The sequence below is a fragment of the Microtus ochrogaster genome, assembly GCF_000317375.1.
Source record: "Microtus ochrogaster isolate Prairie Vole_2 chromosome 14 unlocalized genomic scaffold, MicOch1.0 chr14_random_2, whole genome shotgun sequence".
Classification (NCBI taxonomy): Eukaryota; Metazoa; Chordata; class Mammalia; order Rodentia; family Cricetidae; genus Microtus; species Microtus ochrogaster.
This window is the reverse complement of record NW_004949097.1, coordinates 12,341,557-12,354,139: the sequence shown is the minus strand read 5'-3', so window position 1 is coordinate 12,354,139 and position 12,583 is coordinate 12,341,557. Positions and strand designations below refer to the sequence as shown.

Here is a 12,583-nt window from a genome sequence, read left to right as displayed (position 1 = left end):
CGATGCTTGCTTTACAGGAGCAGAGATGAGGAGATCCAGTCTGGGTCAGCCTCCTTCCCTGGGGAGAGAACAGGGATGGTGAAGGCCTGGTGCTCATGTACCTCCTTAAGTTTGTGCAGTTACAGGCGGGGAGAGACAGGCATTTCCTACAACCGAAATTCAACACCTAACAGACAAAAAGGACAGCGTCAACACAGACAGGCGCGTGGACACGGCCCCTCTGTCAATCACACCATTGCACAGGTGACAACCTCTTGGTGGGAGGGCAGTGTGATGTGGGCATCTGTGATGCTGATGGCATAATTCCTGTTTAAAGTTGCGTCTGGACTACTTCCCTACCTCCCTGTGACCAACAGAGAAACAAGACTTTAAAAAAAAAATATAGGCAATGTTATTCTGGTTCAAATACAGTTCTTAACTAATGTAATACATACAGCCTAGATTTCCATCTGCTTGCTTAATGTGAGCAAAAATTATGTTAGTATCAGAACTAAATATTGTTTGGTAATTACATATAAATTCTTATATTAAGCTCAGACCTGGTGGCTCACCCCTGTAACCTCAGCACTTAGAAGTCTGAGGCAGGAAGACTGATGTAGTTTGGGCTACGCAGTGAGATGTAGACCACCTGGACTGCAGAGCGAGACTCTGACTTGAAGTCAAGTTTTTTTAAAAAGCACCGGTTTCTAAATGTAAGTGCTCCTTCTGCATTTCTGTCACTGCTTTGCGGGGTCACGTGCTCTGAGACAGACACCTCTCACACTGCCTGGATACACCTGACAATTAACTCAGGGACCATGGAAAGCCCAGAGTGGGGAAAGGTGTGGCTACTCAGCGCGTCTTCCCGAGTAGGCTTCGCAGGAGTAACATGCTTCTAAGATGGTGCCTCTCACCCTTCCAGATGTGGAGACCTTTATACACTCCCTCCAGCCCTAAAATTGTCGCTGCTACTTCATAACTGTCATTTTGCTACCGTTATGAACTGTAGCGTAAATATCTGTATTTTACGGTGGTCTTAGGTAACCCCTGTGATCGAGACCCACAGGTCGAGAACTGTGCTTTAAGACCTTTCCCAGAGCATTCCAGCACAGCAATGAAGAAAGCCCCTCCAGTCCTTCAGCATTTGTAATCAGAGACTGTGATTTCATTTCCGGGCCACCCAGATCCGAATAAACACACAAAACTATATTAATTACACACTGCTTGGCCAATGGCTCAGGCACATTCCTAGTGAGCTCTTTCATCTTATATTAGCCCATTTCTCTTATTTTATATTTCACCATGAGGTTCGTGTTTTACTAGTAAGGTTCTGGCATCTTTCTCCTTCGGAAGCTACATAGCGTTTGCCTGATTCTGCCTTCTTTCTTCCTGCCTTCAGTTCAGTTTTCCTGCCTACCCATATTGTGCCCTGCCATAGACCAAAGCAGCTTCTTTATTAGCCAGTGGTAATAAGACATATTCACAGCAAACAAAGGGAATCCCATGTCAAGCATTCCTCTGTCCAGCCAGGCCAGCAGAACCTCTTCATTCCTCATCCTCTGTAGGCAAAGAACCCGAGGGGTTTTAAGAACGCACAAACACTGAGATAGCCTGAGAATTTGGGAAGATTTGCTTCTTCTACTTAATATCATTGGTCCAGCCATAAGTAGTTTAGCACACTTACAATCCTACCCAGTGCTTGGGAGGTTGAGGCAGGAGCCCTGCATGAATCTGAGGCCAGTTAGGGCTCCGGAGATTTGTCGGGAAAGAACTCTACAGATGTATGATTTTATTTATGTAGTTATGAAGCATATCTGTGTAATATCATATAGAGAGCATAACATAAGCACACTGTGTTAGAGTTAATATTTCATGGTTATCTCCTTTGCGTTGCGCAGACTAGTGAGTGTTTAAACACACTGTAGAGAGTTACAGAAACATAAAAGATGATTTGTTAAGTCACCTCATAGTCACAAAGACACATTTACTGGCAGTCTATGGAGAGACTGGGTCCTTACAAATTAAAAGGGATGTGTGCTCTTGGGCCATGTGCTGAGCATGCAGCTGGGGAAACCAGCCTTCTATTCTGGGACCCGAAATCTATTGCCTTCGGCAAATAACATCATCAATATTTTAAAGTCATCTTTGGATTCTGTGAGGAGCAGTGGGTGTCCCCTCCCTTTTCAGAGACTTCTAGGCACCCCCCTTTCTGCAGTGGGCCTGTGCATTAATCCTTTGGCCAGTGAGAAGAATTACTACACACATGCCCCCCCCCCCCGTGCCAAGGCTTTGACATGAACACCAATGCAGAATACTTTTAACTTGTTTGAGCATTCTGCTTCATAAGCTACTTGCTTTAGGCACGGAGTTGTGTGAAATACTGGTAGACTACACTTGCAAATCACCAAAACGTGAGTATAAAATGCATCCAGGGTAGAGGATGCACTACCTGCCAAGAGGTCCCTGGGCCCTCCATCCCCTCCCTCAGGATCTCAAAGGAAAGGCGTGTGCCCACCTGAAGGACTTCCCTCATCGTCTCACAGGTGGGAGCACACCCTGGGCAGACCTCAGTCCTCCAGGCCACCAGAGATATTCACTTGCTTAGTATCATATCTGGGATCCCAAAATAGCCACACGCCGCCTCTCCCGAAGAGCAGAGAGACCCAGAGAATCTTGACAAGGCAGGAACCTTCTGTTCCCAACAGAAACACCATCCTCTAGGGAGAGCACAGTTTCTGTAGGGAAAAAAACGACACACAGACCCTCCTGAAGCCATCCGTGAGTGCCTGGAGTTCAGGGCTCAGGATAGCTGGGGCTAAATGTCTCACTTTACCACAATCAACAGGGAACAACTTGTCCTGTGTTAAAAGTCACAGGGTGAGGGAGATGGCTTCGTGGGCACAGACTCAGTGGGCACAGAGTTTGCTGCAGGGGCACAAGGATGTGAACTCAGATTCTGATTGCCCCGGGGGCACGGGGACACTCATCTACAACACCAGAGCTAGGAGTGCGAGGCTCAATGGCCAATGAGCCTCGCTCAAACAGTGATGCAGGATTCTTCTTTGTATGCTGTGAGTACCATCGGTTAATAAAGAAACTGGTTTAGACCTGTGATAGGGTAACTTAGAGCTGGGCAGGAAAAACTAAACTGAAGGCTGGAAGAAAGAAGGCAGAATCAGGGAGAAGCCATGGAGCTGCTGCCTGACACAGACAGACATGTAGAACCTTGCCGGTAGGTAAAATATAAAACAATGAAAATGGGTTAAATTAATATGTAAGAGTTAGCCAGTAAGAAGTTAGAGCTAATAGGCCAAGCAGTGATTTAATTAATACAGTTACTGTGTGGTGATTTTGGGGCTGAGCAGCTGGGAACCAACAAGCGACCTCCCTCCAACAAAACAGTGAGCTCCACAATCAATGAAAGATCTCAATAAAATGGGGGGGTGCGATGGAGGGAGAATCTTGATACGGGCCTCAGACCTCAGTGCTATACACCACACGCGCGTGCGTGCGCTCACACACACACATGCTAACATACACGGGACAGGGGGAGACACAGGTACCATGTGTAGACACCCAGGAGAAAGAGGCGGATGCTGAGGTGGTACCCAGAGAGGCAGCAAAGGTAACAATGACTTCACCCACGGGTCTGTGAAAGAGCGAAGCTGGGCGTCTTTAATTGTAAGCAGGACACTCACTTGTGATTAACTACAAACCGGAAGGAGTTCTGGGCTCATTTTCTGCCTTACTGACTTCAGCATCAGCCAAGGCTCCCTCTGTAATCACTGGAAGAGGGCACACTGGCATCTGCTCCTTGTCTGAACAGGCACCTGGTCTTCCCGTTCTGGGTTCACCAGGGCTTTCTAACTGTTTCCCACCCCAAGTCTTCATGTCGGCCTTGGCTTGATCTGCTCGGTAAAGATGGTGAAGTTGATAACCATCACCTTTTCACAGCTGAACTAACCTCAGCACACCTATGTAACATTATACATGCTCAACAGGTTACTCGGACTTAAATCAATGCGGGGCTAAGTGCTTGCTGCACATCCCATCCGCATGTCTGAAGACTAAACCCATCTCTACCGCCAGCCCCTATGCTTTAAGAAGTAAATAAACAAGACTTATTTACACTTATGCGTGTAGGTATTTTGCCGGATTGCATGTCTATGCATGTGTGTGCAGGCCTGGTGCCCAAGGACAGAGAGAGAGCTGGATGCCCTGGAAGTGGGGGTTACTGATGTTTATAAGCACCCATGTGGGTGCTGGGGTGCTGTGGGACGATGGTTTTACCCTGTACAGATTTGGTTCTTGTACTTGTTTAACAAAATGCTGATTGGCCAGTGTCCAGGCAGGAAGTATAGGAGACGGGGCAATGCGAACAGGAGAATTCTGGGAAGAGAAAAGGTTCATTCTGCAGTTGTGACCCAGGGGCAGAGGAAGCAAGATGAGAATGCCTCACTGATAAAGGTACCAAGTCACGTGGCTAACATAGACAAAAACAATGGGCTAATTTAAGATGTAAGAATTAGTTAATAAAAGCCTGAGCTACTAGGGAGACTAGTTTATAATTAATGTCCACCTCTTTGTTTCTTTGGGACTGATCGGCTGTGGGACCAGACAGGATAGAAACCTCGGGTCAATACTGGGGTGTTGTTAAACCACCTAGTCATCTCTCCAACCCTGAGATCCCACACTTCCCTTGGTCGGTCCCCCATCTCTATTTCATCCTCAACACTCCTACCAGCCAATGAAGAAACACCTGTGGGTAGCTGGTGTGCACTCAGACCTCACACAAATGAGGAGAGGGCACAGACTCCAGAGCGGTTCTATCTTCCTCATCTGCACAATAATAGCATTAACACCTTACAGGGTCACAGCAAGCAGTAATGGGTTCTTCCTTGAGAAGCCCTTAGGAGAAAACCTGCTACTCTAGTCCTAAATGCAGCCTGGCCGTTAGTTATGGCTCCAACAGCTTTGCTCTCAAGGGTCATTTGGTGGCATGGGGGGGGGGTGACCACTGATCCCCACAGGCAACAGTTTGAGACAGAAGTGACAAGAGACTCAAGTGTAAGATGGGATATGCAGGAAATGTCATCCTAAGAATGATTAAAGGACGAAGGCAAAGAGAAAACAGAACAAAAACACCAGGGAAAAGTGGCATGTAGCAGGGAAAACAGGGAGAGGGGACACGGCAAAAGAAAAAAGTAAAGAAAAACAGAACGGCAAGCATGAAGAGCAAGAGAAGAGAAAGGAGGAGAAGGAAGCAAGAGTAACCTTGAGGCCTTGAGGGTGAGCCAAAGCCAGGTGTGATGGCCCACACCTTTAATCCCATCACTCTGGAAGCAGAGGCAGGCCATCTCTGAGTGTTCAAGTTCTAGGCCAACTTGGTCTATATGGGCAGGGAGCTCCAGGCCAGCCAAGACTATACAGAGCAACCCTGTCTCAAAGAACAACACACTCACAGAACTAAAGAATAAAAATCAAACGGGCAAGAAGCCCCTTTACATCTTGAGCTGCATCAGAAGAAACGCTGACTGTAGAATTAGTTTGGACCTAAAGAGCAGGAAGCCAGGGAGGGGAAAATGTTGCTAGAGAAGGCTGAGAGGCACAGCCCAGAGTCTTCTCAGAGAGTTTACGAGCTCACTTCAGCCCTTCCTCTTGATCCCCAAAGCTCCTGTACCCTTCCTCCCATTTCAGCTAAAAGCTGCCCGTCTCAGGGCTAGAGTTCCCCCTTCCAGATGTTGGCCTTTTGACTCCTTGCTCTACCAGCAAGGCCACTATGCAGGGACCCAGGCTTATTCAATCCCCTAATGCTCTCTCTAGTCATCATTTTAAAGGGGGAATTGACTCTGGAATATGTTTGTGGAGTACCGCGAACTTTCAAAAATCTGGACGGGGAGCTGTTATTTTTATTTTTAAAATGCTTCACCTCAGCCTCCTTCGTCCCCGCCTAGTCTAGCCGGTTAAGAACTAGAAGGAAGCAGCGATGATCTGCTGAACGAATAATGCTGTTTGGAGCTCTAACTTGCCTCCGAATCACAGAGATCAACCACGTAGAGAGGAGAGAGGGCGGGTCGAGGCTTAAATAAAAATCCGCATTTTAAAAAATCACTTTCACTGTTATCTTTAATTAATCGCCTGCTGTAAAACGCCCCGAGTCGTCCTACTCGAGGAACCCAGGAGGGTGCTGGAGAGGAACTCATCCCCGCGGCTCCGCCCAGGACTCGGGCTCCTCAACCGCGCGCCAGGCTGGGAGGAGGCTCGGCGGCACGTGACGTGTTCCAGCCGCCGTGGCCGGCGACCCAGATCCGTCCCCGGAACCCAAGCGCTGCTGCCCTGGCCCTGCTGCGCTCCAATGCGCGTGCATTTGGGGCCCAGGTCCCTTCTGGGTTCACGTGCCACCGGCGATCTCGAATGCCCCCCGAGGGAACGTGACTGTCCCATTCCGTGCAGAAGCAACCCGGGGTCTCCACGTCCGCGGGGATGGGATTCAAATTCGTTTTTATCCTGAGCTGCGGGGGTCACTGGCACCTGGGGACGGTTGTCCTCTCGGGCGTGTGGACCGAGCTCCCGAGGCCGCGGGGCGCGCGCACGGCATCCCTGCGCGCTGATGTGGCAGCCGCCGCAGGTCGCATCACGTTGCCGGCCCTGTGCTGGTACCCGCTGGAGACGGGATTAAGGAGGGAGGCCGCGGAGGTGCCAGTAGTAAACGTGGGTTCGCCACACTCTCAGCGTGGCTTATCGCACGAGGGGGGTGGGGTGGGAAGCACCACGGCGTCTCACAAGCTGGGGCTGGCAGGACCCCGACTGCGTGGCTCTCCCGCAGCAGACCTTTAACGCTACCCACTCCGTGCCACCCCTCCCCCTCTCTGCGCTTCCCCGGGAGCACCCGAGGCCCCAAACGTCATCTGCCGTTGTGATGAGTGGCACCGCAATTCCGGCTGCTGCGGGAAGTTTAGGTAGTCCGGGGACACCGTGTCGCCAAAGCTACTTGGAATGCGACATTTGGAATCAGCGACTACATTTTCAGTGATCCTAATTCCTTCCAGAGATTGGACTGCAAGTCCTCCTATTTTCAGGGTAGCCCTCCAGCCAGTGCCACGGGGTGTCTTTCTACCCTACCCTCCCTCCACGCCCGACCAGTGAGCAGTGAGCAAAGCCTCGGAATTTTCCTTCCCTGCTGAAGTTTAGCCACCGGGAATTCGCGTCCTTTCTCTGGCCCAAACCAACAGCAATCGGTGAGAAAGCAAAAGGCCACGTTCACGGTTCTGCACCGAGATGCCGGCCGAGCCGGGGAAGCCGCGCGTCCCGCCCCGCCCCCGCGCCCTGCAGCGCCTTGGGGAAGACGAACGGCTCGGCCCGGGTGGCCGCTTCCTCCTGGTGGCCCCGATCAGGTGTCCCCGCCCCCTCCCGGCCCCTCCTCCCCGCCCCCCTCCGGGCTGGACCGCGGATGGTACGTTCCGCACGTGAGCTGGGTGCTGGTCTGGCCGGCGACGCGCGTGCCCTGTGGCCAAACACTGCCCGGAGTGAGAGCAAACTACCAGCGCAGTGCGTGTGTGTGCGCGCGGGGGTGCGCGCGCGGGGGAGCGAGAGGGTGAGCGAGCGAGCACGGGGCGGAGGGGCGGCCAACTGCTTCACACTTTCAACACTGCACCGAAGAGGGAGAGCGAGACAGCCTGGAGACGCACACATCCCCCCAAGATCTCCCCAGGCCAACGTCCCACAGATTACAGGACAGAACCCTCCAAATCGAAACGGAGGAAACGGACAGCCATTGAACATGGACGAAGGAATCCCTCATTTGCAAGAGAGACAGTTACTGGAACATAGGGATTTTATAGGGTAAGGTGTACGCACCGTGGCGAATATCTAGATGTCTAGGAGTCGGTTTGCCTTTTTTTTAATCCTGCACAAAGTGATATGGAACGGGCTAGGGCAGAGCCCCTCCCGGAATGGGGGCCTGATGCTGATTTCTGTTTTTGCAGACTGGATTACGCCTCTTTGTATATGTGTAAACCCAAAAGGAGCTTGAAGCGAGATGACACCAAGGTAAGCCTTAAGTTTCCAATAACCTGCCTGGATAGTTAATTAGGGCCATTGATTTCGCAGGGAAACTCTGCGTGCAAATATATTCCAGTCCCGAGCTTCCCTAACTGTGAATTTTAAGTGGCTTGCTGGATACTCGGGGGGGATATTCAACACCGCACCTGAATTTAAATTGGATTTTAGAAGTCTAGAGGAGAGAGAGTTCCTGGGCATTAGTTCATTACATAGTGTTTGGGGGTTGGGGTGGGAGGGTTCTTCTATCCAGTAAGTGAATGAGTGGATGTTTAGCTTACGGTTGTCTCTTTTCCCCGGCTCGTATCTGAAGGATACCTACAAATTACCGCACAGATTAATAGAAAAAAAGAGAAGAGACCGAATTAATGAGTGCATTGCTCAGCTGAAAGATTTACTGCCTGAACATCTGAAATTGACAGTAAGATCTTAGCACTTTTTCATTCTCTGATGGTCCAGGGTGTTCTGGCCTCATATAAACTCCGGGAGATAGGGTAATAAATGTAAATATTAAGAGGCCTGACTTCCAACTTGTGCTGTGATGGAGTTTCCCAGGGGCTCTGGGCTGGGGGCAGAGAGATCATTGATGACCTGCCTTGTGGGGAGCTGAGCCGCGCTTCCTTCCCAGTGATTTTTTCCCCCCTAAGTTGCTGGGCTTCACGGGGGAGCCGATCAAGGAAAATTCATGTGTTTTAAAGTAACCCCTGCCCCCTTCTTTTTGCACCACTGCAGACACTGGGGCATCTGGAGAAAGCAGTAGTTTTGGAATTAACTTTGAAGCACTTAAAAGCGTTAACAGCCTTAACGGAGCAGCAGCATCAGAAGATAATTGCTTTACAGAATGGTAAGTGGGTCTGAGGAAGCATGCCCTGATAAACCGAGTAGCGTTGGGGCGCAGTGCTAGAACTCCCCACCGCGTTCTGCTCCAGGTGAACATCGCCTCTGGTTTCCCTTTGCTGCTAAGTATCCCAGACGCTTTCTGCAGAGCTGGAGAAGCCCCGTTTTTATTTAAAGTGGCGGCTGCGCCTCTCCAGTTGGGTTTTTCAGTCGGGAGGAGAGCGCCTCACCCCGCCACCCCCTCCTCTCGGCAGTCTGCGGATTATATCGCTGGAATGCCCAGGAAAAGCCGAGCTCACTGTAGGCAGCGCAGGGCCCACGTGATGAGCAGATGTCTTAATGCCGCGGTTTTTCTTCTCGCCTCCCTCCCCCCCCCCCCCGTGCACCCTAGGGGAGCGCTCTCTGAAATCGCCGGTCCAGGCCGACTTGGATGCGTTCCACTCGGGGTTTCAAACCTGCGCCAAAGAAGTCTTGCAATACCTCGCGCGCTTTGAGAGCTGGACGCCCAGGGAGCCGCGCTGCGCACAGCTTGTCAGCCACCTGCACGCCGTGGCCACCCAGCTCCTGACGCCACAGGTGCCCCAGGGCAGGGTCCCCGGCCGCGCGCCCTGCAGCACTGGGGCCGCGGCCGCCCCCGGCCTTGATCGCGCCGCCCGCTGCGTGCCGGTCATCCAGCGGACTCAGCCCGGCACCGAGCCTGAGCACGACACGGACACCGACAGCGGCTACGGAGGCGAGGCGGAGCAGGGTCGCGCCGCCGTCAAGCAGGAGCCACCCGGGGACCCGTCGCCCGCGCCCAAGAGGCCGAAGCTGGAGGCGCGCAGCGCGCTCCTGGGCCCGGAGCCCGCGCTGCTCGGCTCGCTCGTGGCGCTGGGCGGGGGGGCGCCCTTCGCGCAGCCGGCCGCCGCGCCCTTCTGCCTGCCCTTCTACCTGCTGTCGCCGTCCGCTGCCGCCTACGTGCAGCCTTGGCTGGACAAGAGCGGCCTGGACAAGTATCTGTACCCCGCGGCGGCCGCGCCCTTCCCGCTGCTGTATCCTGGCATCCCCGCAGCGGCCGCCGCCGCCGCCGCTGCCTTCCCCTGCCTGTCGTCCGTGCTGTCGCCGCCTCCCGAGAAGGCAGGCTCCGCCGCTGGTGCCCCACTCCTGGCGCACGAGGTGGCGCCCCCGGGGCCGCTGCGCCCCCAGCACGCGCACAGCCGCACCCACCTGCCGCGCGCTGGGAACCCGGAGTGCTCTCAGGAAGATGCCTCGCTACCTGCCAAGGATGCCCCCTGAGCCCCGCAGCCCTTCCCGAACAGGGGCAGGAGGCTCCCGAGGAGTCGTCAGGTTTCCGAGTTCAAAGGTCCCCTTACGCGTGCCAGGGAGGAAGAGTAAGATGCTCGACAGGCTTAGGACAAAAACAGGTGTTTTGTGTACGTTTGGAGTTCCTGTTTTGCCCGTTTCTCACCCTTTTGTCACCCCACCCTCTACCCGATCACACCCACCCCACCCTTCGCCCCCGCTGTTACAGATCCTCCGTGCGAATTACTGGTTATGTTCTATTACCCCCCCACACCCCCAAATTTAGTCCGCTCCCCGTTCCCTCAGACACAGAGTCTGGCTTTGGGAGTCTGTTGGGTGGGAGAGCCACGTGGAAAAGAGAGTGCCTGGTCCTAGGGTCCTTGGACTCTGGGGCCTGGAGCAGCAGGTGTGTCCCCCAGCTGTCCCTTGAGGAGGTACTCCATTAACCGAGGGTCTCTTGAGAGTTAAATTTACGTGTCAGTATTTTGTAGTGTCTGGCTTTTTGAAAGGTACTTTTTTTTTTTCCAAAAAGGTGAGGATGCTCTTGCCCTGTTGTGGGGCCCTTGGGGTGATGTCTCTGTACCTTGCACTTGTTTGGAAAGACTGGGCTTTGGGCCATCTTCAGGCGCTATGTCAGGGTGGGAGCTGGGGGCGGGAGGTTGGAGCCCTTGGCGCCTCTGCTCGCACTTTATTGACAGATTGACCTCAAACCCTTTGTCCCACTTCAGTTTCTCAATTCATGTGCTGTGTCCCAGGTCATAGATTTGTGTTTCTGAGCATGGCCCCGCCCCCACCGCGGGTTACTTTACCTATCATGTTCCCAAATTTTTGTAACGTTACTATTTTTATTTTTTTAATTTTCCAAAGTGCACTGGGCTGGAAAAAGAAAAGCCCAAACCGATTGATTGATCCTCAAATTCTTAGATGACAGAAGTGGAGGGAAGGGCCAGTGCTCCCCTGTGATGGGAAGTGCTCCGGAGATGTAGAGGGAGCCCTGCAGGGGCCTGCTCTCTCCGTTCTGTATATATTTTTCTGGAGACCAAGCCAGCTACCAGATAATCAGAAAGAAAGCTTGTTCAACACGGCACACACCAAGACCTTGTCTAGATATTTTTAGTTTGTTTGTTGCTAAGGTAGCACTGAGAACTGTCACTTGAATGTTATGTAAGGGGTGAGACAATAGCCTGGAGTGAGGAAATTTTCTGGGTCTACTAGTGTGTTCGGGTCCGTCTGCTGCTGCTGCTGTTGCTGCTGTTTGCCTCAAACGCTGTGTTTAAACAACGTTCAACTCTTAGTCTGCCCAGGCGGCTGTATGTACATAGCTGTTAATACACCCAATTAATGATGCCTGACATGTTATTTTTGTAGGGGAGAAAGATACGTGCTAATGGTATTTTGAGTTAAAATATCTTCTGGGAGGACTTGGTGAAGTGTTTGCACTTTGGTTACTATGCTTATGACGCTTGGTGCAAGCTTACGCTGTCTTAAATTATTAAACAAATAAATACTGTCTGCAAGAAACCAGCCGGTTTAGACAAGTTTAGTATGTAAAGATAAGCTAGAACCTATCTTTATATTCTAGTATTTTCAGCACTCCCTGAATTCTGTTATCTAAATATTGCCGCACTATTTTGTGATTTAAAGCTTATTACTAAGGAATAAAGACTTTATATATGATATGAGGCTGTCTAATAATTAAGCAACACCGAATACCCCCACTAGTTCCCAGCGACTTCTGAGAACGGGGACAAGAGCTCATCAGACCGGGTCCTCTGACACGGTTTGTCTGTTTGGTTTTGGTTTTTTGTCATTGGTCTCCAGGGAGGCTTCAGGGTCTGGCCTTGTGTCCCAGCTTGTCTCCAGTGTATCAAAACTACAAAAGGAATAGTCTAGCAGTCACCGGTGGTTTGTTTACCTTAGCCCCAGTTAGCTAACGTTTTTATGATTTTCCAGGTTTGGGTCCTGACCTCAAATACCCTTTGCTGTGCGGTCTGGAGTTTCTCTCACCCAGGTCCTAAACACAGGACTATAGGGAGGGGATGTTTCGATCATGCGCATATTTTGCCTTCTTAACTTTTACAAAGTAATCCTGGTAGGGGACTTGGCCTTGGAGCTCAGGAAGTGATTTCTAGACTTTTCTCAAGTGCGTGATCAGAACTGTGATTTGAGACAAACGAAGTGCTGTCCATTTCCTTTCCAGTGGTGCTGTTGAACCCTTTGATTGATGATGTAGAAGTGATGGTTTGTAAGACATAGGGGAAGTGCTCCCTCTGCCGACCGTGACGAGCAGGCGGCGCACAGCGGAGGGCCAGTGCCTGGCCACATCTCCCTCAGCTAGCCAGTCTCTGTTATTGCAGCGTTCTGTGCCAAGCGCGCTCATGAAACTTAGCAAACTAACCACAGCAGTTAAGGAAACAGATCTACCCTA

The 12,583-nt window shown here is 51.7% G+C and overlaps 1 protein-coding gene across 1 annotated transcript; it reads left to right on the top strand.

Annotated features, from left to right (window-relative positions):
* Nucleotides 1-6,102: 6,102 nt before the first annotated feature.
* Nucleotides 6,103-11,832, top strand: Bhlhe41 (basic helix-loop-helix family member e41). Its single transcript, XM_005364596.2, has 5 exons — nt 6,103-7,821; nt 7,965-8,028; nt 8,351-8,458; nt 8,770-8,881; nt 9,266-11,832. The coding sequence occupies exons 1-5, from the start codon at nt 7,430-7,432 to the stop codon at nt 10,147-10,149; spliced, it is 1,560 nt and encodes a 519-aa protein (XP_005364653.2). The 5' UTR covers nt 6,103-7,429; the 3' UTR covers nt 10,150-11,832.
* Nucleotides 11,833-12,583: the final 751 nt, after the last annotated feature.

Excerpts from the sequence above, each read along its gene's own strand:
- Bhlhe41 (XM_005364596.2), top strand. The coding sequence starts at position 7,430 with ATGGTACGTTCCGCACGTGAGCTGGGTGCTGGTCTGGCCGGCGACGCG. Across the intron at positions 8,459-8,769 it reads CTGAACATCTGAAATTGACA|ACACTGGGGCATCTGGAGAA; the intron begins GTAAGATCTTAG and ends GCACCACTGCAG. Across the intron at positions 8,882-9,265 it reads GATAATTGCTTTACAGAATG|GGGAGCGCTCTCTGAAATCG; the intron begins GTAAGTGGGTCT and ends CGTGCACCCTAG.